At 46.9% G+C, this 26,547-nt stretch overlaps 1 gene segment (V, D, J or C); it reads left to right on the forward strand.

Moving 5' to 3' along the window:
- Positions 1-1,077: 1,077 nt before the first annotated feature.
- LOC140896792 (immunoglobulin heavy variable 4-38-2-like) lies at positions 1,078-3,487 on the forward strand. The segment is given in 3 exon segments: positions 1,078-1,123; positions 1,270-1,589; positions 3,482-3,487. Coding segments are annotated over 3 exon segments (372 nt in total).
- The last annotated feature ends 23,060 nt before the right edge of the window (positions 3,488-26,547 follow it).

The following is a 26,547-nucleotide window of genomic DNA, read 5'->3' on the forward strand; positions in this document are numbered from 1 at the left end:
TCAGATTTGCATAAAGATCAGACACTCCCATATCACCCTTGAAAAGGAGCTGAAACCACTCGAGCTCTTTAGCTCCTTTGGTCAGTGGCTCTCTCAGGGCTGTGTAACCGGGCAGGGTATTTGGCTGCAAAAATGTTGGGTTTTGGCCAAAAAATAATTTTAAGGTTGGTGATAATTGAAAATGTTTACTTGTCAGAGTCTTGTCTTTTCTTTTCTTGAAGAAAAGTCATTGCTTTCGGGGAGAGGGACAACCCATTTTCCCACCCAGCTCTACTGGAATCAGAGCAGTTCTCCATCTGGTCCAATCCTGCTGTTATCTCATCAGTGAAAACGAGATTCCACTCTCATTTACACTGGTACAAATCCAGCACAACAGCACTGATATCTGTGGGATTATTTTAGATCCTTGTCATCCCCGTCACTGTGGGCATGACTGGTCCCTGGCAGTTTCATCAGTGATTTCATTGGGAGCAGAAGCCAGCCCTAAATTAACCATATTTAAGGTTATTTCCAAGTTCCCCTGAAGAAACGTCTTTATTTTATGCCTCTGAAGCTGATCTGAGAGCCTCATTTCCCAGACAGATCAAATCCTGAGTTTTGACTGATGACAATGGCCAGGCCCCAGGGAGATAAACTCACCCATCCTCCCTCCACCTGACACCAGACCTAATCTATCAGCCAGTCAATTCTCCCCTGTTCCCCGGAGGGCAGCAGCTGCAGCACCTCCATCTGTTTCCCTCATTTAGCCTGGAACCAGCTCCCTGCAGGCCCCTTTCATCTCCCATCCCCGCAGGGTGAAACCTGCATGCAAATCCCTACCCAGGGGGTACTGTTCCCTCTAAGCTGTGTGCATGCACACAAATCCTAAATCCCGAGCACACGGCAAAACACCAAGCACACAAACATTTGCACAGAAGAAATTTTTTGCGCACAGGGCCTGTCAAAAATTAGAGGGAACTTTGCCGGGGGGGTTCCTGTTTAAATACAAACTCCTGTTTCCAGTTGCCTCAGTCTCTCCCCAAACACTGAACTGCCCAGTCCCGGATACTGGAAGTCTGTTAATTAATTCAGACCATCATGGACTCCTTCTTCACCTTCCTTTTCCTCTTAGCCACCCATTCTGGTGAGTGTCTGTGTGAGACAGATAGGAAAAATCCTACTTCTCTTGTACTGGAGGGAGAAATGCCCTTTGACTTCAGCAGAGCAGGGGGAGACCCCGGTCAGTCCTCGGAACAGCATTATAATTCCTGAAATTTCCTCCTTTTGCAGGTGACCATGCCTGGATCCAGCTGATCCAATCCGGCCCTGGAGCGGTGAAGCCGGGAGAGACCCTCACGCTGACCTGCACTGACTCGGGTCAGTCCATCACTAGTGGTCACGGCTGGCACTGGGTCCGGCAGCCTCCTGGGAAAGGGCTGGAGTGGCTGGGACGGAGATATTACTGCAGTTCCACCTGGTACACAAACTACGGCTCATCCTTCCAGAGTCGAATCACCATCTCCCCTGTTTCCTCCAAGAACCGGTTCTCCCTGCAGCTGGCCTCCCTGGGAGCTGCAGACACCACCAAGTATTACTGCACCAGAGAGGCCGTAGTATTTATTTGCAGCATAATAATAAATGGTGGTGTCTTCAGTGGTCAGTGCATTCAACAAGAGATAATACTAATTTCTGGACGTGTCCCTAGATAAGAGTAATCGGTTTTGAAATGATGGGGAAGGGTGTGTCCAATCCATTCCAGCGGGCTCTGGCAAGTCCGACAGACACATCCCCAGTCATAAGAATCAGTGATGGGGACATCAGCCACTTCACAGGTCAGCCGGTGTGACCCTGAGGGTTTCAGAATCTGCTTTTCATGGCTGTCTCAATTGCACCTGAGAAAGGACACCTGGGAAGAAAAGGGGAGGAGAATTCAAAGCACAAGCAACCACACACAAGAAACAAGGAATCCATCACACAAAAAGATGGTGTAAGACAAATAACTATGTCCCACTGCCTCCTATCAAAACTCACATGGCCACAGGATGAGTAGGCCAAGGGAAATGATCAGTGCTTTCATCTTTCTTTTGCGGGAAGATTTAACAAGAATGCCGCCGTCCATTCAAGATTCAGATGGACAAAGACCTCTGGGGCAGGGGTTCCCAAACTGGGAGTCAGGACCCCTCAGGGGGTTGTGAGGTTATTACATGGGGCGTTGCCAGCTGCCAGCCTTCACCCCGAACCCCACTTCGCCTCCAGCATTTATAATGGTGTTAAATATATAAAAATGTGTTTTCAATTTATAAGGGGGTTGCACTCAGAGGCTTGCTGTGTGAAAGGGGTCACCAGAACAAAAGTTTGAGAACCACTGCTCTGGGAGTTTCTTATTTAAAGGAGAAAGCCAAATGGCTGATTTGCATGACGTATACTTACTTGCTTCAGTGACAGATATAAAAACAACCCAGTGGTTATTTTGTCGCTACATCTCTCCTCCCTTTTCTGTTCTTTAGGGGAAGCATCTGTGCAGCTCAGGAAATGAATTTAAAGGGAAGTCAGAGAGGTCAGCGATTAGACAAGGGGGGGCTGGAGTCTCCTGTGTTCTATTTTCACTTTTGGAAAGGGAGTGTAGTCTAGTGGGTTAGAGCAGGGGAGCTTGAAGTCAGGAATCCATGCTTATCTTTAAAGATCCGGTAGGAGAGTGGGATCTAAGTGGGGACTTGGAGACAGGAGTCCTGGGTTCCTTATCCAAATCTACGAAGAGAGCAGAGTGTAGAGTGTTTGAGCATCTGGGAGTCAGGACTCCTGGGTTCTATCCCAGATCTCGGAAGGGAATTGGGGCCAGTGGCTTACAGAAGAGGAGCTTTGTGTGCAGGACTCCCTGGGTTCTATCCCAGGTTTGGGAGCAGATTGATGTCTCACAGGTAAAGCAGAAAGGGCTGGAAGTTACCACTCCTGGGTTCTATTCCTAACACTTAGGGGAGAGTAGGATCAAGTGGTTGGAAAAGGGAGTTACGAAGCTTCCCTTCCCCGACTGAAACACGGACTTTATTTGTGACATGGGGAATGCCACATAGAGTAAGATTTTCAAAGATACTGAACATTAAATTATTTTAGGCTGGGGTTCTCACGGAAACCTGGCACCTAACTCCACTGTGTCCCCTGGGGAAGTCAAGCACTATTGTAGTCATTTAGATATCTTCATGCTTTTAAGATAATGGGAGAGTCTGAAGGTACAAATGTCCCAAGGAATGTGCATTGCGGGAGCCACAGTACAATTCTCCTGTAATGCAGGATTAATTTTGCAAGATACAAGGTTGGAGGTGGAGGGAACCTTGACAGAGCAAGAGAGAGAGAGGAATTGGGGGAGGGAGGGAGAGGGAAGCAGAGAGAGAGAGAATGAATGGGTTTTTTCCTGTGGTCCACATGCAGGTGGAAGTCATATAAATAGCCCATTTTTACTGTCTTGGAATTGAACAAAAAACACCTGTGTGTCTTTCCCTTTCAGGTATGACTGCTTCCTCTCTTGCATTAATTTCTGTTAACTTAAACACATATATGGTCTGTGACCCACCTAGAAAGAAATTCACTGGCATAGAAGTTACCAGAGTTCTGTCCATTTATACCAGAAGAGAATTATTTATATATTTAAACGCACATAATTTCTTTTCTTTTCTTTTTTTTTCTTTTCTTTTCAGTTGTTGGACCTAGCAGCGCATTCTGCAGCACCTCGGTTTTAACAAGTAATCTAGCCCGCTGAAAGCAACAGATTTTGAAGTAACTAGTGAATCTGTTGATGGAAATGCGTCTCTTTCAGCAGATTGCCCATAAATAAATAAATGTAGGGTAAAATTCTTAAAAGCATCTCATAAATTAGAAGCCTAAATCCCATTTTCAAAAATGACGCAGGGTAAAAATTTCAGAAGCACTCAGTGAACTAGGAACCCAGGCCTCATTTCTCAAAAGTGGCTTTAGGATTTAGGATCTTAAATCCCCATGATTTCACATAAGATTTAGAGAGCCCTATGTGGCTTAGTGCTAGGGTCTGAAAGGCTTGCAACTGAAAAAAGGATGGCCTCTGGGGGCTCAGGCTGAGGCCTGGTTTTGTGCTCGCATGTATCAGGGTGGTTTCTGCATCTGGTAGGTGCTCCTCGCACAGTAGTATGTTGCCATGTCTTGTGGACTCAGGCTGTCCACTCGCAGGTAAAACTCATTCTTGGAAGGGTCCACAGAGATGGTGGCTCGATTTTTAATGTCAGGGAAATAGTGGGTGTTCCCATATCTGTCTATCAATGCCAGCCACACCAGCTCTTTTCCTGGAGGCTGCCTGAGCCAATGCCACCAGTCTTCACCAGTAGAGAGGGCAGAATCTGAGACAGCACAGGTCAGACTGAGGGACCCTGAGACCTTTGCCTCTCCCAAACCAGACTGGGTCATCTTAAACCCCAAGATGGGGCCTGGCAAGAGAGGGAAATGCATTAATGGAATAGGTAATAAAACCAGCAATCAAGGCTTGTTTTCTCAAAGACACACACCCAAGGTCCCACTGAGACTGAATGGGACCTGGACACCTAATTCCCTGAAACCCAGCCCAAGTAATTATTTCCCACAGTCAACCTCCAAATACTCACCTATGTGGAAGGTTGAGATGGAAATACAGAACAATAATAGTTTCATATTTTTTCTTTTCTGGAGAGACTTCTCTGCTACAAATCACCAGCTCATTTTCTTGGGACAGACTCAGGTTCTGGAGTTTCTTTTTAAAGAGGAAACCTGGAGGAAGTGATTTTTGCATACAGGTTTCACAGATGGTGTATAGCACACCAGTGAGGCTGGGCAGGTGGGTAAATTCTTCCAGAATCTCAGCTCCTTGTGGTGTACCTCTCAATGGGTGACACTGACTCCTGTGCAGAGGGACAGCACAATTCACATGGGGAAAAATTCACTGGAGTTGTGTCCACTTAATTCAGCAGAGTATTTATTCCTTTACCCCTATTTTGAGAGCTTAAGTGGTGCTGTCAAGGTTCCTTCCCCACTCTGAACTCTGGGGTACAGATGTGGGGACCCGCATGAAAGACCCCCTAAACTTATTTCTACCAGTTTAGGTTAAAAACTTTCCCAAGGCACAAAATCTTTGCCCTTGGACTAGGATATGCTGCCACCACCAAGCGCTTTTACAAAGAACCAGGGAAAAGGACCACTTGGAGTTCCTTTCCCCCCAGCTATCCCCCCAAGCCCTTACACCCCCTTTCTTGGGGAGGCTTGGGAATAAACAAGTTGAGTACAGACCAGCTTGGGTTTCTTAGGACCCTAAAAACCCAATCAGATTCTTAAAAAACCAGAACTTTATTAGAAGAACGAAACAAAGATAAAAGAAGCACTCTGTAAGATCAGAATGGAAGATAATGTCACAGGCAGTCAGAATCAAAACACAGAGAATCTCTCTAGGCAAAACCTTAAGTTGCGAAAAGACACAAACACAGGAATACACATTCCCTCCAGCACAGCGAATTTACAAGCCAAAACAAAGAAAACACATTTTCTAGCTAGATTACTAACTTTACAGGAGATGGAGGGCTTGCATCCTTGATCTGTTCCTGGCAAAGGTATCACACAGACAGACAAAAGCCTTTCCCCCCCCTCCATATTTGAAAGTATCTTGTCCCCTCATTGGTCATTTTGGGTCAGGTGCCAGCCAGGTTACCTTAGCTTCTTAACCCTTTACAGGTGAAAGGGTTTGCCTCTGGCCAGGAGGGATTTTATAGCACTGTACACAGAAAGATGGTTACCCTCCCCTTTATATTTATGACAGATGCACAGGACTTTTACTAGCCCTCTACACAGAAGTTAATTTCACCCAGTGTTCCGCACCAGAAAGAAGTAAAAACTGGGCATGAATTCTGGTTTATTGCGGTGAATGAGAATGTGGCTTTTTACCTATAGAACTTATATACCCCCATGACTGTAGTATCTGAGCTCATCAGAGTCTTTAATGTATTTCATCTTACGACATCTCTGCGAGGTAGAGAAATAACATTACCCTCATGCAGATAGGTAAAACTAGGCACAAAGGACCAGATTTTAAGGCTATTTAGTTTCCTGAACATGAAGATAGGCAACTTGCAGGATTTTTAAAAGTACCTAAGCTCCTACCTCCATCTTTAGTGCCTAAATACAGAGAAAACATCTGGACCAGATTTTCAAAAGTATTTAGTCAACTAAAGAAGCAGACAGGCACCTAGTGGTATTTGAGGAAGCATGAAGCAGACTAATATCTTTTAAAACCTATGGGAGTTAGGGGCCTTTTGAAAAATCTCTCTGGATACCTACAAACCTTAAAACATCTGGCCTCAGATGTTTTCTCAGTCTTACTCAGTCAGTCAGTCAGTTACTCAGTCTTCAGCACAGTACAGAATGAAAGGAAGGTCTCCTGGCCCTCATCCCATGAAATGTAATCCTGTTCTTCCGTGTCTCAGGCTAGTGTCCTCAGCACCAGAACATCCTTCCCCTGACAAGGATTAAAAAAAAGTTGAGATCTGCAAAGCTGCCTTGAGGCTCTGAATGCTCAATTCCTTCTGAAAACCAGTGTGTCCAAACCCTTTAGGTGGCTTAGAAAATTTCAGGCCTAAACTTTAAAAATGATCATCAAACACAGGAGAAAAATGCACATGGAAAAATGATAAGCAAAATATAAAGGGGCTGGTTCTTCTCTTGCATACACCATGTCAGAGTTTCCTCCCCACTCTGAACTCTAGGGTACAGACATGGGGACCCAGATGAAAGACCCCCTAAGCTTATTTCTACCAGCTTAGGTTAAAAACTCCCCAGTCACAAATTCTCCCTTGTACCTTGGGTTTAAGTAACACTGCCACCACCAAGTGATTTAACAGAACCAGGGGAAAGGACCACTTGGAGTTCCTCTTCCCCCAGCAATCCCCCCCCCCCCAAGCCCTTACACCCCCTTTCCTGGGGAGGCTTGAGAATAATATCCTAACCAATTGGTTACAAAATGATCAAAGACCCAAACCCCTGGGTCTTGGAACAATGGAAAAATCAGTCAGGTTCTTAAAAGAAGGATTTTATTTAAAGAGAAAGAGGTAAAAGAATCACCTCTGTAAAACCAGGATAGTAAATACTTTACAGGGCAATCAGATTTAAAACACAGAGGATTCCCCTCAGGCAAAACTTTAAAGTTACAAAAAACTGGGATAAACCTCCCTGTAGCAAAGGGAAAATTCACAAGTTGAAAACAAAAGGTAATCTAACGCGCCTTGCCTTATTTACTTACTCTTTTTGTAATATGGGAGACTTGTACAGGATGGGTTATAGGAGAAGGAGGTTTTTTTGACCTGATGCTTCTCTGCTTTCCCCAGAGAACACACCATCAAAGCCTCTTCGGCCCCCCCCCCGCCCCACCCACAAGATTTGAAAGCATCTTCTTTCCCTATTGGTCCCTTTGGTCAGGTGCCAACCAGGTTATTTGAGCTTCTTAACCCCTTACAGGTAAGGAGGAATTTTAGGCTACCCTTAGCTGTACACAAAAAGAAAAGGAGGACTTGTGGCACCTTAGAGACAAACAAATTTATTTGAGCATAAGCTTTCGTGAGCTACAGCTCACTTCATCAGATCCAATGAAGTGAGCTGTAGCTCACGAAAGCTCATGCTCAAATAAATTTGTTAGTCTCTAAGGTGCCACAAGTACTCCTTTTCTTTTTGCGAATACAGACTAACACGGCTGTTACTCTGAAACCTTAGCTGTATGGTTATGGCACACCAGTTTTGCAACAGTGTAACTGCCTGGACCTTAATGTAGTTGGTCAGGATTTACGCCTGTGTATGTGAGAGGAGAATCAGGCTAAGTATTTCGAAGACTTGACATTGGGCCCTTTGAAATGAATGGGACTTTTCCAGTGCGAGGGGAATAAGGAGATAAAAAAGAATAATTGGAGGGGGTGTGAATGGAGCACAAGGGAACTCACTTCCAAGGGCAGTTGGCACCTAATTCCCCTAGGCTTTGAACATCCCAGACTGTATCCTGTGTTGCATGCATCTCAGTCCCATTTGTATAGTCAGTTTAGGGTGGGATTTTCCAAAACATCCGAGTCCCTTAGGAAGTTAAAGTGAGATTTTCAGAAGAGCCTAGGGTCTTGTCTACGTGATATAACTCAGAAAAGTTTAAGATTAATTAACTAAAGATGTGACGTGAAGATGCATTAAATCCTTCCAGGTGGATGGTCTCATTCAGAAGAAAAATGGCCCGAATTGCATTAAAGGGGGATTTTCCTGAATATCCCCCTGTACGTATACACATCAGAACTGGGATCCAGGGCTCCTGATGTCTAGTGCCAAGCCTAGACAAAAACACAGGCCTTCTGGCTCCCAGTTAGCTGCCCTACCCATTGGGGATGACTTCTCTCCTTTCTCCTGCAGGAAGATGACTACTTTGTTCCACATGGGTGTCCCTTGCCTTCAGTGGGGTGGGAGGGGGTATTGTTTCATGGTCTCTGTGTGTATATAATGTCTACTGCAGTTTCCACTGCATGCATCCGATGAAGTGAGCTGTAGCTCACGAAAGCTCATGCTCAAATAAATTGGTTAGTCTCTAAGGTGCCACAAGTACTCCTTTTCTTTTTGCAAAGACAGACTAACACAGCTGTTACTCTGAAACCTTGCCTTCCTATTTACTCATTTGGGGAGTGGCAGATCCTTGCACTCAACCAGTCTCGCTGCACTGTATAGAAACACTTCGATTTTTTATTTCCTCTGTTTCACTATGTCACTCTCTGGCACAGTAATACATGGCAGTATCTGCAGCTGTCAGAGAGCTCAGTAATAGAAGAGATGGATTCATTTTTGGAAACATATACAGAGATGGCTAATTGGTTTTTAAGAGACTGGGCAGAGGATATGTTCCCATCTCCATACATCTCTGCCATCCATCCCAGCGCTTTGCCGGGGGACTGCCGGATCCAGGGCCACCAGTACCCACTAGAAATGGAGTAACCAGACACAGCACAGTGAGTTTGAAGGTCTCTCTGGGCTTCACCGCTCCCGGGCCGGACTCCACCAGCTGAATCTCTGAGAGGACACCTGGAAAAATGGAAAATAATAAGAATTTCAGCGCACTTTAATACTGAAGTAGGAACATAAGGTTTTACTTTCTGTCTTAAGACAATTACCTACATGAAGGGGCAGCCAGGAGGAGAAGGAAAATGCATAAAGACATCATCGTCTCTAGCAAGGACACTTTCTCTGTGGCAAATCTCCAGTTGGGTTTTGGAGGAGGCCGCTAGAAAAGAAATCTCCAGTTGAGCTACAGGAGGGGGACCGAGTCGGAGTAGAGCGAGTAGTTTCTTTTTGAGAAGAAAGCCCCAACAAGCAATTCACATGAAGTTTCAGCACACAGGGTATAGAAGAGAGGAAAGGAGATTACTGGGAACTCCTTCCCTACAGATGAAGATCGTGTCAGGTGGACGTGACCCATGACCTGTGGTCTGATCCAGCATCCACTAACCTCACAGGAACTGCTGCCATGGACTTTAGTGGACACCTGAACTGATCTGAACTGGGGAAGTTGTAATTTAATTGTAATATTTGGAGCAGAACTTCAGCTGGAGTCAGTTGTTGTTCTTGAGCATGTGCTCCAATGACTTTTCACTGACTCACTTAGGGAGAAGCTCTTGGAAATCTCGCCTCCCATATACTATTTTCAAAATCCGGCCATAAGTGACCAAATCCCATTCACCCAGTTGCTAGGTTACAGTCAAAACAAACGCTCAGCAATATAGGCTAACATCGGTTTTAAAGAAAGTAGTTAGACTCTCTCCATCTCTCGCTTTCAGTTTTCCCCAACAAACACCCAGGATCACCCCAACAGGGAGACACAGACACACACCCCTCCAGGCAGCACACATGCTCACAAAACACATGCAGCTGCATCCCAAAAACAGCAACAAGAGCCACACACACCGCACCCGCACCACAACCCTGCTATACAGATGGACACGCCAGACCAACCTCGCACAAACATAGAGCACAGACGTTGACAACACCCGCACAAAGCACACACTCGCCCAACGCAGACACATACACAGCAGCACCTACCCGGTACTCACATTGTTTAAGTAATTTCCAGTAACATCCATGTCGATGGATAGTACTTTTAAAACAACTACTTGAAGTATTTATTTTCATTTGAATTGCTTTCTTCCACTCACAGAAATTGTTCTCATAGACTGTATGAAGAGAGAAGCTTCTAGACAGGGGTTTTCAGACAAACCCAAGGAAATGAGACATCCAGTTCCCATTGGATTTGGATGGCATGTGGGCCCCTATCTCTCTTAGGCGCCTTTGAAAACCCCACCCCTAGTTCGTAAGAACACCAGTATCTTTTAAGGGGGAACAGAATGTTTCTGGAGTTAGGGAATACAAACTTTGGGTAAGCACAAAAGTCCACTTGGGGCTTCTCTAGCTGCAGCATATTAGATACCCAGCGGAAACCAGGAGGTAAAAAGTCTGGGGAAATTAAAATAATGTAAACAAATTTCCAGAGGTTTCCTTAGCCCTTGGGAAAAACTCACCCCCCACTCTCAGAGACACCCTATCCGCGTAACATGAATCTATTCCCATTGCAGGAAAGTTCCTGAAGGATTCAGCAAAAAGAACAGGAGGACTTGTGGCGCCTTAGAGACTAACCAATTTATTTGAGCATAAGCTTTCCTGAGCTAGGGATCACTTCAAGGTTTCTGGTTAATTATCGATTCAACACTGCCGCCACATGGCAGCTGTGCGAATTGCAGCGCATAAGCAGGTAACATAGGCTTGGTTCTTTTGGATGGTGCCACTCCTCCCTGCTGGACCAGGAGGCGCGGTAAATGCACGGTCTCCCACAGTATTCTTGTCAGCAAGTTAAGGAAGTATGGGCTGGATGAATGCACTACAAGGTGGGTAGAAAGCTGGCTAGATTGTCGGGCTCAACGGGTAGTGATCAATGGCTCCATGTCTAGTTGGCAGCCGGTATCAAGTGGAGTACCCCAAGGGTCGGTCCTGGGGCCGGTTTTGTTCAATATCTTCATAAATGATCTGGAGGATGGTGTGGATTGCACTCTCAGCAAATTTGCGGATGATACTAAACTGGGAGGAGTGGTAGATACGCTGGAGGGGAGGGATAGGATACAGAAGGACCTAGACAAATTGGAGGATTGGGCCAAAAGAAATCTGATGAGGTTCAATAAGGATAAGTGCAGGGTCCTGCACTTAGGACGGAAGAACCCAATGCACAGCTACAGACTAGGGACCGAATGGCTAGGCAGCAGTTCTGCGGAAAAGGACCTGGGGTGACAGTGGATGAGAAGCTGGATATGAGTCAGCAGTGTGCCCTTGTTGCCAAGAAGGCCAATGACATTTTGGGATGTATAAGTAGGGGCATAGCGAGCAGATCAAGGGATGTGATCGTTCCCCTCTATTCGACATTGGTGAGGCCTCATCTGGAGTACTGTGTCCAGTTTTGGGCCCCACACTTCAAGAAGGATGTGGATAAATTGGAGAGAGTCCAGCGAAGGGCAACAAAAATGATTAGGGGACTGGAACACATGAGTTATGAGGAGAGGCTGAGGGAGCTGGGCTTGTTTAGCCTGCAGAAGAGAAGAATGAGGGGGGATTTGATAGCTGCTTTCAACTACCTGAAAGGGGGTTCCAAAGAGGATGGCTCTAGACTGTTCTCAATGGTAGCAGATGACAGAACGAGGAGTAATGGTCTCAAGTTGCAGTGGGGGAGGTTTAGATTGGATATTAGGAAAAACTTTTTCACTAGGAGGGTGGTGAAACACTGGAATGCGTTACCTAGGGAGGTGGTAGAATCTCCTTCCTTAGAGGTTTTTAAGGTCAGGCTTGACAAAGCCCTGGCTGGGATGATTTAACTGGGAATTGGTCCTGCTTTGAGCAGGGGGTTGGACTAGATGACCTTCTGGGGTCCCTTCCAACCCTGATATTCTATGATTCTATGATTCAGAGAAAAGACAAATATTCTTCAGCGGGCGGAGCGCGAACCACTGGCAAGGCTGCTTTTGAATTCGGGTTTTGTTGGGTTTCTATATGTTCGAGGTTCTTTTTCTTCCCAGCCCATGAAAATTCGTCTGCTCGCGGACTCGGTCTTCTGAGGGGCTCTGCCTTGCAGCTGTGACGAATATAAAGTGACAGTCCAGGGTCCACAAATCCTTTAAACCCCCAAAATTCATTTTATTTCTCGGACTTCCCCTGGGTGGTTTTAATAGCTCTTCATGTATCGCCACTGCCCATTGCTGGGAAAATCTTAAGAAAGACGCTTTCCACGAAGACAAGGAGCTTGAGGTTGATGCCATAGACAGAGAACAGGGATCCAGAGGAGGGGTGAAAAGATCAGAGTGACATGGAAAACCAAGGGCAAGGGAAATGGTCTTTGCAAAGACATTCTGAATAGAGGTGGGCACAATTGCCTAATTTTTCTCTCTTTCAAAGACAATTAAATGGTCAATGTATAAAGTGTGTTTTGGTTGGCTGTGCATGTGACTATCAGCTGCACCATTTAAAATCTGCTTCCCCTTTCTGTACAGGTCCCTGCTGGGCTCAGTGTCACCATGTCACTGACTAGCACAGTGTCACAGAGTCCCTGGGCGATGCTCTGGAACTGCTCCCCATGAAGCCAGGCAGGACTCTGGGGAAGTCTCCTTTCTATGAGCAGCCCCTCTGCAGGACACACAGCTCACCGGCTTCCACCTTCCTGGGTCTGACCTCGGAGCATTCAGCATCCTCTGCCCCTCCCTGTTCTTCCCACACCAAGTCCACTCAGGCGGGGCTCCTAGGGAAGCCAGAGGGTCCTACACCCCAACTCCGCAGTCAGACCTGATTCTCAGCCAGCCAGTAAAACAGAGGTTTATTAGATTACAGGAACATGGTCTAACACAGAGCTTGTAGGTACAGAGAACAGGACCCCTCAGCTGTGTCCATTTTGGGGCCAGTGAGCTAGACAACCATGTCTGCCCTTCACTCTATGTCTCCAGCCAGCCCCAAACTGAAACTCCCTCCAGCCCCTCCTCCTCTGGGCTTTGTCCCTTTCCTGGGCCAGGAGGTCACCTGATTCCTCTGTTCTCCAACCCTTTAGCTCTCACTTTGCAGTGGGGAAGGGCCCAGGCCACCAGTTGCCAGGAAACAGGGTGTCGGCCATTCTCTGTGTCCAGACCCCTGCACACACCTGCCCTCTAGGGCTCTGCAATGATCATACACCCTCATCCCACCACCTAGCTACTTAAGAACTGCCTCGGGGAAACTGAGGCACCCCCACGCTATTCAGAGGAAACTTTCAGAACAATCCCGCTCCGTCACACACAGTAATAGGTGTTTGCAGCTGTCAGCTAGCGGAGCCGCAGGTACAGCTCCTTGCTGGAATTGTCGGTGCTGATGGAGATTCGGCTCTGGAGGGAGGGGATGGAGCCGGATCTAGCCCAGCCATTCCAGCCCTTTGCCAGGAGCCTGTCGGATCCAGGGCCAAGCATAACCTCTACTGGCAATGGAGAAACCGGAGACGGTTCAAGTCAGATGGAGAGATTCTGAGGACTTCATGATTCCAGGACCCGACTGAAGGACTTTACTTCAGAAAGGGCCCCTAGAAAGGGGATACAGATTAAAAATTGTATTAAAGCTAATGTTAAAATTATATAATCTACGGGTTGAGGAAATACTGTTTGTACATCTTGACATAATGCTTAAATTATCCAAAAGTACAAAGTTTGGTTTAAAAGTTATACAATACTTAATCAGCAATACAATACAATCTCTATGGCATTTGGTAACGACTGGATGTATTTACATGTTTAACGGTGAAACGCTTGGAAGTTATATGTATTCAATTAAGCTGATTGATTTTTCCAGGAGCTCTGGTGCATGTCATTGAATCTCGAGATTCCTCTTTCTGCAGTATCAAGTTGAGAGGGAAAATATTAAGCAGCTGTTTTCTCCTACTCTGTATTTTCTTTTCATTTACAGGGAGTTTGGCTGGGGGAACCTCCTTGCTCTGAGTTAATCTGGCCTCACTGCATAGCTCAGAATCCGCTTCCCCTTTTTGTACCAGTCCCTGCTCTGCTCTGGGTCACTGTGTGTCTCCTGGCGCAGTAATAGGTGCCGCTGTCTCCGGCTTCCATGCCTCTCATTTCCAGATACACCTCGCTTTTAGAGGTGTCCCTGGAGATGGTCAATCGGTTTTTGAGGGATTCGTGGTAGCGCTTGTCATCATCCCAGTACACAAGGCACAACCACTCCAGGCCTTTCCCCGGGGGCTGTCGAACCCAGCTCACTGCATTCCCGCTAGACGTGAGAGAGAATCCGGACACTGAGCAGGTGAGTCTCAGGGTCTGTGAGGGCTTCACCTGGGCTGCTCCGGTCTGCAGCAGTTTAACCTGGGAGCGGACACCTGCAAAGAGCAAGGGGAAATCTCGGTCAGAGAGATGACCAGCAGCGGGATCGGTAGAGACTGGAGACTGCTCCCTCCTCGGTACTTACATGCTGCAATAGCAGAGAGAAGGAGAGAGAGAAGCAAAGTTTTCATCTTCCCTCCTGGAAATCAGCTAGGAACAGGCACGAAGATCCAGAGGGAATGACACAGATTTGAATTTTGCAGGGACCGCTGAACTAAAGAACGGACCTAATCTATTCTTAAGAAGAAGCGAAATAATCATTTGCATACCCCGCCCTCTCATGCAAAGCAGGAGGAAATTAGTTCTCTCTGTAGTCCTCATAAATGTGACACCTGCCTAATAGTCATCAGTTAATGGCTCATGTGGATGCCACACATTATTATCGAGGTATGTCCTAGAACCGAAAGCAAGTTCACAGCCCCCATGTGCTAGGCGCTGCACAGATACGTAGTCAAAGCCAGTCAGTCGCCTGGTAAGGTCCTACATCTTTAACTCTGATATGAATATGAGATGCCTGGAGTCCTGGGTGAGTCAAGGGGGAGGGAACACAGTTTATTATTGTTGTTATTACCAGAAAGGTCTATTAGGACCATCTAGTCTGACCGTCAGCAGAGCACGAGCCATGGTGATGCTGATGATGTTACAGAGGCGAAACAGTCCGGTCTGTTAGGATGGCGCATTAGACCGGGACTCCAGAGACTTGGATTCGGTTCCTGGCTTTGCCCTGGTCTGCTGGGTGACAGTGGGCAGGCCCCTTCTCCTCCTTGTACCTCAGTTTCCCCATCTGTAAAAAAAAGGGGCTAATGATTCTTACCTCTCCTTAAGAAGAGCTTTTAGAGCTGACGAAAAGCAGCTACTACCACTGCTGGGAAGAGAAATGTCCGTGGTGTTTGCCCCTGAGCACATCTGTAAGGAATGTGCACCACTTAACTTGCTGTCATTTGTAACTTGCTTCAGACAAAGGTGGAGGAGGATCTAAGTGTTGGGTGAAGAAATTCAGGAAAATGCACGAGAGACATGAACACCCAAACAATTCAGTCTTGTTCATGCCAATGGTCTGGCTCCCAAAACCCTTTTGAGAGAACATTGATCTATTTACTCTCCTGGTGGTTCTTTACTTAGTCAATTTCTTTGTAGCGACAGTGCCCCCTACTGATTAAACACACGACACTTACTCTACAAGAGATTTTTCCAGATAAGGTTGGGGCATAATTTCTTTCTTGCTTGCTTTCTTGCTTTCTTGCTTTCTTTTATTCAATTATTTAATAGTAAAAATAAAACTTGGCAGTTGCATGCCTCATATCACGCTGTTTGCTTTTTCCAGGATATGTGGGTGTGTTTCACTGAATCTGGCCATTCCTGTTTTTGAGTTCTTTCTGTAGTCCTCATATATAAAATGCTGAGCTAGTAGTAATGGGTTAATGGCTCATGTGGGGGGTGATATAGATTATTATTGCAGGTTGCTTAGAAATCCAAAGGAAATGATAACTCTGAGTGCTCGTGAGACGTGAGCCAGCATTCTTCACCATTCTCTAGCTAAGGTGGACTTGGTCCTGCCGTTGAATATGGGCGGATGGATTTGATGGCCTTTCCACACCTACTTTCCCATGATTGCAGGATCCCTTGATCCTTGGCCCCAACTAGATCAGCTGGATTTCAGAGAGGACATCTGCTGGGAAACTAAAGATAGTTAAGACCCAGGCAGACTGCGAAGAGATACAAAAGGATCTCTCAAAACTGGGTGACTGGGCAACAAAATGGCAGATGAAATTTAATGTTGATAAATGCAAAGTAATGCACATTGGAAAACATAATCCCAACTATACATAAAAAATGCTTGAGTCTAAATTAGCTGTTACCACTCAAGAAAGAGATGTTGTAGTCATTGTAGATGGTTCTCTGAAAACATTCACTCAGTGTGCAGCAGCAGTCAAAAAAGTGAACAGAATCCTGGGAATAATTGAGAAAGCGGTAGATAATAGGACAGAAAATATCATCTTGCCTATACATAAACCCATGGTACGCCCACATCTTGAATACTGTGTGCAGATGTGGTCGCCCCATCTCAAAAAAGATATATTAGAATTGGAAAAGGTTCAGAAAAGGGCAACAAAAATGATTAGAGGTGTGGAATGGCTTCCATATGAGGAGCGATTAATAAGACTGGGACTTTTCAACTTGGAAAAGAGATGGTTAAGGGAGATATGATTGAGGTCTATTAAGTCATGACTGGTATAGAGAAAGCAGATAAGGAAGTATTGTTTACTACTCCTCATAACACAAGAACTAGGGGGTCACCAATTGAAATTAATAGGCAGCAGGTTTAAAACAAACAAAAGGAAGTATTTCTTCACACAATTCACAGTCAACCTGTGGAATTGCTTGCCACAGGATGTTGTGAAGGCCAAGACCATAACAGGGTTCAAAAAAAGAACTAGATAAATTCATGGAAGATAGGTCTATCAATGGCTATTAGCCAGGATGGGCAGGAATGATGTCCCTAGCCTCTGTTTGCCAGAAGCTGGGAATGATTGACAGGGAATGGATCACTTGATGATTCCTTGTTCTGTTGATTCCCTCTGGGGGACCTGGCACTGGCCACTGTAGGAAGACAGGATACTGGGCTAGATGGAATAAAAGAAAACACATGAATGAGAGACAGAGTTATAAAGAGAAATGATTAATTCCCTGCTGAAGGAAAGGCCAATAGAAGATAAAAGTCTGTAAGGATTTCATATTTATTTGCAAAAAGAAAAGGAGTACTTGTGGCACCTTAGAGACTAACCAATTTATTTGAGCATGAGCTTTCGTGAGCTACAGCTCACTTCATCGGATGCATGCCGTGGAAACTGCAGCAGACTTTATTTATACACAGAGAATATGAAAAAATACCTCCTCCCACCCCACTGTCCTGCTGGTAATAGCTTATCTAAAGTGATCATCAGGGGCCATTTCCAGCACAAATCCAGGTTTTCTCACCCTCCACCCCCTCACACAAATTCACTCTCCTGCTGGTGATAGCCCATCCAAAGAGGAAATGGCCCAACTTTATTATCATGCACATTGTGTAAAGAGTTGTCAGTTTGGATGGGCTATCACCAGCAGGAGAGTGAATTTGTGTGAGGGGGTGGAGGGTGAGAAAACCTGGATTTGTGCTGGAAATGGCCCACCTGATGATCACTTTAGATAAGCTATTACCAGCAGGACAGTGGGGTGGGAGGAGGTATTTTTTCATATTCTCTGTGTATAAATAAAGTCTGCTGCAGTTTCCACGGCATGCATCCGATGAAGTGAGCTGTAGCTCACGAAAGCTCATGCTCAAATAAATTGGTTAGTCTCTAAGGTGCCACAAGTACTCCTTTTCTTTTTGCGAATACAGACTAACACGGCTGTTACTCTGAAACCTATATTTATTTGCAGATATTGTGGGAGACTTTGTGAAAGAGATATTCCTGTATGGATATTGTTGTGTCTAGAATCAGAGTTTTGTATTTAAACAGGGACCCATTGAGGCAGGGCCATACAGGCCTGTTTCACCCAACTGGGGGTGGGGACGAAAGCTGAAAGTGGCTGGCAAGATTTCAGGTTAAAAGAGGGTGCACTCTCAGGGGCTTGTCCTCATTTTACAACAGAAGGAGAAAATACATTTCAGATTTGAAGGACTCTGGGCCCAATGGATTGTGCGGGGGATATAACATAACACCTCCACGGGAGTTAGGTGGCTAACTCAGGAGCTTTTGAAAATACCACTGGGCATCTATCTTCATCTTTGAGCATCTCCATATATTTGAAAATCTAGTCCATGATCTTCAACATTATAGATAAATGCAAGTACATTATCTTTACTGCGAATGTTTGCCTGAAATTATTATTTTTTTCTAATTGAAAATGGATAAAGGGAATCCTTTTCCACACAATTTACCGGTGGAACTCCTTGTCACATGATATCATTCGGGCCAAGATTTTTTTATTTTTTTAAAAAGAATATTATTTTTCTCATTAGATTGTGTTCATCTACTAACTCAGAAGACGGGTTTCAGAGTAGCAGCCGTGTTAGTCTGTATTCACAGAAAGAAAAGGAGGACTTGTGGCACCTTAGAGACTAACCAATTTGTTAGAGCATAAGCTTGCGATGAAGTGAGCTGTAGCTCACGAAAGCTTATGCTCAAATAAATTGGTTAGTCTCTAATGTGCCACAAGTCCTCCTTTTGTAAGTGAGGAGTAACTCTTTTGGAGGTAATGTGGCTTATTGTGCTTTCACTCTATTACTTTTTATATCTCGTAGGATAACAGGTGTAATGAAAAATCAGAGGCACATAGAGGATTTTACAGGAGGTCCTAGATATATTTATTTACTGTGGAGTTTTGACTTTTTCTTTTGGAGAAGGCAGACATATATTTCATCACCTGGAAGAAATAGAGTTAATTTGTGTGCATGTGTACTTTGAACACCGCTAAGTTCCTTATAATATTCTTCCAAGAGGAGAATTTCCCCTAATTAAGATGCCCACCACCCTCAAAGAACTCAATGGGAACAGAGTCACTGACCGATTGCTAGAGTCAGTAATTCGCCCCCCTTCCGTTGTAAATTGTAAATGACTACACATGGGTAAAGGCCATGGAGAATGAGGTCTAGAATCCCCGCCTTGTTACCGGTGTCACGGGAGCCAGTACCTCACTGCACTGTGGAAAACCCGCTTCCCCTTTTCCGATTGGTCCCTGCTTTGCTCCGTGTCACTGTGTGTCTCTCCCGGAGCAGTAACAGGCGGCGGTGTCTGCAGCTGTCAGCGAGCGGAGCTCCAGGGAGACCTGGTTCATGGAAGTGTCTGGTGTGATGGTCGTTGGAGTCTGCAGAGAGCTGGGGGACTCAGTGTGCCATCTGCCAGACCTATACCATGTGCGTCCCATCCATTCCGGCCGTTTCCCCACAGGTGCTAGAAACCGAGTCTCCGGAGATGGTACAAGTGAGTGTCGGGGACTCCCCGGGTTCGCCTCTCCTGGACCCGTTTCCTTCAGCTGCACTTGGGAGAGGACACCTGGGAAGGAAACAGAGAAATGAATCCGTGAGCCAGGTTCCTATCCCCTGGGAGCGGGACCCATGAGAAAATTAAACACCCTGAGACGTCTACTAAGGGAGTGAGGCACCCTAATGCCACTGAGTTGCATTGGGATCCGGGCATCTCATTCCTTTAGGCTGCCTTGAACATCTCCTCTTCTGCAGTCACTGCAGCAAGGAACCCTCCTGACCCCCGCCCCGCACTCGGCACGTACCTGAAGAGGCCTCCAGCATGAACAGGAAAACCAGTAGCAGGTTCATCTTAAGTGAAGGTGTAAACTGTCCCCAGCAGCCGGGGCCAGGCAGTTCGATGTCTGGGGGGAGACTGAGGTTTCTCCAATCAGGAGTTTGTATTTAAAGGCAGGGATTTGCATGGGGGTTTCCCAGAATTAATATAAAAGCTGACAGGGTGTGTGCTCTGTCTACACTTGGGGATCTTTCCTTGGAACCAGTCCTACCCCCCGAGACAGTGAGTTCAGCTCAGCGAAATGTGAAACAGCCTAAGGTATTTGGACCCCCCAAACTCAGTTTAAATAAATAGAATTTGGTCATTTAACACTCTTAAAGGACGTTGAAATTCTCAGTCAAATGTAAGTGCAAGACAGCGCCTTCTTTGGAATGAGGGGATATCTCGAGAAGAGAAATTTTACCCCTTCTCCTGTGGTTTTGGATGGGATTTCAAAAGAGCCCAAGGGAATTAAGAACAAAAATGGCATCGAAATTCAGTAGGATTTGGGCCTTTATCTGTCTCACCCCATCCATTGGGGGGAGGGATAGCTCAGTGGTTTGAGCATTGGCCTGCTAAACCCGGGGTTGTGAGTTCAATCCTTGAGGGGGCCATTTAGGCATCTGGGGCAAAAATTGAGGATTGGCCCTGCTTTGAGCAGGGGGTTGGACAAGATGATCTCCTGAGGTCCCTTCCATCTCTGATATTCTATGATCTCTTAAATCCTATTCCGTGTTCGGTAGAGATTTATCATCTTGTTAGCAAACGTTCTGCATTTACTGTACAGTCAGACATACATTTATAGTGAATAAGGGTTTTATTGCAATGCATTGAGTTAAATTAGAGCCTTTCGGCTGCTATTAACGTACTCTGGTTGACATTAGTTAGTGGATTTATGTCTGCTGCCCTCAGAAGACAGTAACTGTCTGAGAATATCCCTTCTCCCCCTCCGTTAGGTATCATATCCCGTGTGTTCTCCACCAGCACCCCCTTGAAGAAATGACCCAAGCTCGTATTCTGGATAATATCTGGGTGGTTTATTTTTAGTCAACCCTTTGCAAGGAAGTATTTTCGAGGATAAATTACATTTCTGGTCCTTGGCGCCACTTGAGTTATTGTCACTTCTCATTGTCATTTTGCTCTAACACCAGAAACAGAATAATCCTTCTCGATATTTACACTGCTGTAATTCTGATCAGTTAAGAGGTCCCTGATCCTCTTCTTCGCTTTCCTTGTAAAGTTTCCCGCTGTTCGTTTATTGCTGTTAACACAGCACCCAACCATGAACCAAGTCCTTAGTCAAACACATACGAAGACTCTCTCTCTCTCTCTCTCTCTCTCTCTATCTCTCTAACTTTGCCTCCTACCCCTTCTTTAATGTTGGTGTCAGAGTTATCAATTAGGAGCGAGCTACTTTTTTGTCCATTGCGTTCTCAGGGTAACTTGGTGCCTGAGTGCGGAAACAGACTTTGCAGAGATGTTCCGGAATATATCTGTTTTTTGTTTGTTTGTTTGTTTGTTGGCTACATTTTTGGAAATAATTCTGGAGTCACTGTCTGAGGAGAAGGGTCAGTGCTGCGGAGATAGGATAAAACCCATCTCTGTTCAGAAGGGCAGCACAAGGCTTCGCCAGTGGACAAATCCCCAGTCTCTAAAGCGGGGAGGCTTTGTGTGAGCCCAGACCGGCTTCCCCTCATTGTGTGTCAGTGTCCCTCGCGCAGTAATACACGGCGGTGTCCTCCGCTTTCAGGCTGCTCATTTGCAGGTAGAAGTTGGTGCCGTCCTTGGAGGCTGTGAACCGCCCCTGGATGATGGGGGAGTAGTAATTCGTGACTGAAGATTTGTGATAGCGGACCAGCCACTCCAGTCCCTTTCCCGGCTGCAGTCTGACCCAATCCATCCACCAGTCGTTCGGAACAAACCCGGTCACGGCGCATTTCAGCTGGGTGGATTCCCCCGGCCGCTTCACTTCGGGACCCGACTGGGGCAGAACAACCTGGGAACGGGCCCCTGGGGGGGAGGGGGGAGTGAGGGAGGAGAGAAAACAGGGAACAGTGAAGGATCCAGTCAAATTAAATACATTCTCCATCAATTAAAAGGAGGCAAAGAAATACCAAAAAAAAAAAAAGTGTTTACAATATAACGACATTTATGCCAAAAATATAACATGCTCCTGCATCTCCAATGTGTTCAGGTGGAGAAAATACCCAGCAATGCCCCGTCTGTCTCACCCCCTACAGCACGAACTGAGTGTTCATGTCGGCTGACTGTTGAGAAATCCGCTTCCCCTTTTTGTGCCAGGCCCGGCTCTGCTCCGTATCACCGTGTCTCTGGCGCAGTAATAGGTGGCGGTGTCTGCAGCCGTCAGCGAGCTGAGCTGGAGATAAACTTCGTTTTTAGAGGTGTCCCTGGTGATGGTGAGCCGAGGTTTCAGAGCCGAGTTGTACTCTGTGGTCCCCCCCTGTGCAGTGCTGCGGATAAACCCCATCCACTCCAGCCCTTTCTCGGGGGGCTGCCGGTTCCAGCTCCAATAGTGATCACTGACGGAGACTCCAGAGACTTTACAGGTGATACTGAGGGTCTCTCCGGGCTTCACCGCTCCCGGGCCGGACTCGACCAGCTGCACCTGGGAGAGGACACCTGGGGAAAGGGAAACAAAGCAAGGAATTAATTAGCCACCGAAAGAATCTGTGGATCTGTTGCTAGTTTTCTCGCTCTCAGTAAACACTTACAGGAGGGGGCAGAGAACAGGGAAATGAAAAGCAACAGAGATTTCATTGTCGTTTTCATGCAATGAGGGAAGCTCCCCAGCGGGCAGGAACTGGCAGTTCTGTGTCTGGGGAGAGACTGAGGCTCCAAGAACCAGGGGGTTATTTTTAAACAGGACCCCCGGGGCAGGGATTTGCATGCGGGTTCCCCAGGGCGGGTATAAGAGACGGCAGGGGGTGAGCGCTCAGTACATGGTGATGTCCCCTTCGGACAGGGGTCCCGTTTGCACCGCAAAGAGACCACGCGGTCAGCTTAGCCCGGCTGTACATTCGTCTTTGGTGATTCACCTGGGGCCCTAGGAGACAGGACAGAAGTCGCAGGGTCAGTCCCTACATCAGGCACTCTCTCCCTGTTGCCGTTGTGTGAATCCACCGAGGGACTCTGAGTGCACAATGCCCGCTCGTGTCAGTGGGCGGTGGGTGCCCAACCCCCCTAGGCGGGTTGGATAATCTCAGCCTTACTGAGTCAGGGCCTCAGTTCCTCCTCTGTAAAATGGGGATAATGAGACTTCTCAGCTCACGTGTGAGGGTAAAATCCAGGACTGGTCGTGAGTCGCTCATCTAACCCGGGGAGGGAGAAAGGTTGGTTTTCCCAAGTAGCACCAGCCAACAGCTTTCAGGGCAGGAGCAGGAGGGAGAGAAGTTGGGAGACAGGAAAGTTCTGGGCTGTATCCAAAGGAGGCCTGTGATTGTGGTAGGTCAGGAGCGGGGCTGGGACACACACTGGCAAGGGGGGAGGGGGAGAATTTGGCAGAGATGTTAAACCTTGTCCTTTAGGGTTCAAACCAGTGATACCCAGGCCTCAGGGGTTCAGGAGCCAAACTATCCATCAATATTACCCAAAGAGTCACAGTAGTGTGAATGACAGGGAAAATATTTAGTGTATATGTATACATATAGACACACTCTCTCTATATATAGTATATATGTATTTATATATAATATATTGTTTAGATATCTATCTGTATATCTATATCTATAAAATTCCCACAGTAAGTTAATAATTAGTGCAAGTCGATAACTCAATTGGTTAATAACATAATAAAAACATCTTGATTGGTTAATAACTTGGATGGGTTCATAATTAAATCATACCAGGTGCTGCAAAGGCCGGCGGGAAACACATTAAAAAGCCCTCTGCGGCTGGAGAGCCACAGCATGAGTGTATCTGGTTTAACCCAATCTCTGTTAGAGGCCAGAGCGAGAAGTGATCTGGAGGGTGGATATTCTCACATCCTCAGATGCGGGGTCCTTATGTGAAGCAGTCCCTGCTAGTCATGCTCAGAGACAGGTTATTGGGCTAAGCGAACTTGACTTGAACCCTGCTGGGAATTCCTGAGCTCCTAAGGGAGAAAGGCAGCTCTGTTTTCTGTAGCTAGTACCCAGAAGGGTTATGGGATTGCTGCTGGGAATAAGACCTGGTTCCTTGTCTGATTGATTCCCCCTGGGGAAGCCATGAGATATGAGCTCTGTGTCTCTGTTTTACAAGGAGCTGAGTGAGAAGACAAGAAATTTTCCCTCTCCCCTTTCCACCTCCTAAACCTCCTTGTGGCCAGTGTCTCACGCCGCTTCTAATGGAGACGTGAGTGTGAAAGGGCCCCGAGTGAGTCTAGGCAATCCGCTCCCCCTTTTTGTACCAGCCCCACTTTGCTCTGTGTCACTGTGTGTCTCTGGCACAGTAATACATGGCGGTGTCTGCAGCCGCGAGGGAGGCCAGCTGCAGGGAGACCTGGTTCTAGGAGGTGTTGGAGACCCCAGGGCATGGCCACTAGTTAAGTCAAGGGGATGGAAGGCCATAAGGGTCGAGGAAGTCTCCCTGCTGTAGGCCTAAGGGCTTCTTTTCAACCCCCCTTAATAGAACTCAGGCCTGGCTGGTTTAAGTAAGCTCTTTTGCTCTTAAAACAATGTTGCAGTTGTAGATAATGCCTCATAGTGTAAGTTTGCTGACGCCAAGTTAAAGATAACAGGAGAGACAGCTACAAGGCCAGACAGAATGTGCTGGTTGTTTAAGTTGCTAGGAATGCTTGTTAGAGGTTGCAGGAAATAAACATTGTTGTAACCCATATAAGGAAGGCAGAGCATTTGTGCAAAGCTTTGATTGGCTGATGTGTAGTGCAGTAGCATTAAGGAATATAAAAGTGTGTGTAATGACCTGCTCTGGTGTGCAGGATTTGAGATTTCTCTCCCTGTACCTTTCTTTGGAATTCCAAATAAACTTTTCTGCTTCTCCACCCTGTTGTGTTTATTGGGTGATGCATACCGGGCAACGAACCCCTGCTGCTGTTTGCCTCTGGGCACTGGGTGTCGGCAACAGAGGTATCCGAAGAGATGGTGGTCCGGCTTTGGAGAGACGCGGCAAACCACTTTCTCCCGTTGTGTGGGTATATATGTGCTACTCACTCCAGCCCTTTCCCGGGGGGCTGCCGGACCCAGCTCCACGCGTAGCTGCTGTCAGTGATGGAGACACCCAAGACAGCGCAGGTCAGTGTGAGGGTCTGTCCAGGCTTCACCACGCCCGGGCCGGACTCGACCAGCTGCACCTGAGAGAGGACACCTGAAACAGAGGGAAACAAGTTATGGAGTAACGAGGCAGCCAATTAATCTGTGGATCTGTCCCCAATTTCCCCGCTCTCTAATACACACTCACAGGTAGGGGACGATAACAAGGAAAGGAAAAGCCACAGAGATGTCATTCTTGTTTTCATAAAAGAAGGGAAATGCCTCAGCGGGCAGGACTGGGCAGTTCCATGTCTGGGGAGAAGCTGAGACTCCCTGACTCAGGGGTTTGTATTTAAACAGGAACTGCCGGGGGCAGGGATTTGCATGCGGGTTTCACCCAGCAGGTATAAAGGGAGGGACCCCTCCAGGTAGGGAGCTGTCTGGTGGGAAGCAGAGTCATGGATCCCGTTCATGTCTTAGTGTGTGACCCAAAGTCAATTCACCTTCATTGGAGCCCTTCAAAGGGAAGCAAGGGACTGTGGATTGGGTCCCTACACTGGGGGTTTGAATCCAGCCTTCCACCTGCGCCTGCTGCCCAACGCCCCGGACAGAGCTGGAAAATACAGACAAAAGAGAGGAGATGTCCAGAGACATGAGACTCTCCCGGGAGTGTCTGTGGGGGAAGCAGCTGCATCTGAGGGGAGCCAAAGGCTGGTTCCAGGCACCAGAGTGTGAGAAACCGCTTCAGGGAAAGGGGAGAGAGCTGGGCAGGGAGGGGAGATGCAGATTCTGGGCTCTGTCCGAATAAAGGCCATGAGGGCAGTAACCCAGGGACAGAGGTTCTCAAACTGTGGTCCGTGGACCACCAGTGGTCCACAAGCTCCATTCAGGTGGTCCGTGGATAGTTCCCCCTAAGGTGCGCGCCTGGGTGGCCCCACACAAGAGAATGAAGGGCCACCCACCTAATTAGTAGAGCCACGCAGGCATGTCTCCACTAATTAGGTGCCTGGACCCTGGAGAAGATGCCCATGTAAGGTGAGGTGGTGGCCTTGGGGGGAATAGGGGGTAGGTAGCAGGGGGCAGTGGGGTGAGAAGAGGGGGTGGGGGGAATCTGGGACTTGTAGGACTGCGGTGGTCAGAGAAAAAGGTGACTTTCCCCAGCTCCAGGGCTGCTGGGGAGAGACCCTGCTCCTTCCCAGCCCAGCTTTGTGGCTGCCGCAGCGCAGGAGACCCCCTTCTTCCCAGCCCCATCTCAGGAGCTGCCGTGGCAGGGGAGAGAGGGCACATCTATCTCATTAGAAAGGTAAGACAATTGATATTAAAATATGAGTTGTGTGCTTTCATTTGTAGAACAAAAAAAAGTTAACTATTATTTTTGTATAGCACTTTTATCCAAAGGGCTTTACAATAGTTAGATAATGGTACAAACAACATTCGGAAAGATCATTACATGGTCCTCCAAGACCCTCAGCAATTTTCAAGTGGTCCACAGAAAAAAAAGTTTGAGAACCACTGGTCTAGAGCACATGCTCAGGGGAAACGCATTGCCTTAGTGTCCGGTGCTTTTCCTGTAGCAGGGACACCTCTGAGGGGGAGAGACAGTGTGAGAGAGACACTGCTGGGCCCTGCTGTGGGGAG

The sequence above is a fragment of the Lepidochelys kempii genome, chromosome 13 (genome assembly GCF_965140285.1).
Source record: "Lepidochelys kempii isolate rLepKem1 chromosome 13, rLepKem1.hap1, whole genome shotgun sequence".
In the NCBI taxonomy this organism is placed as follows: Eukaryota; Metazoa; Chordata; order Testudines; family Cheloniidae; genus Lepidochelys; species Lepidochelys kempii.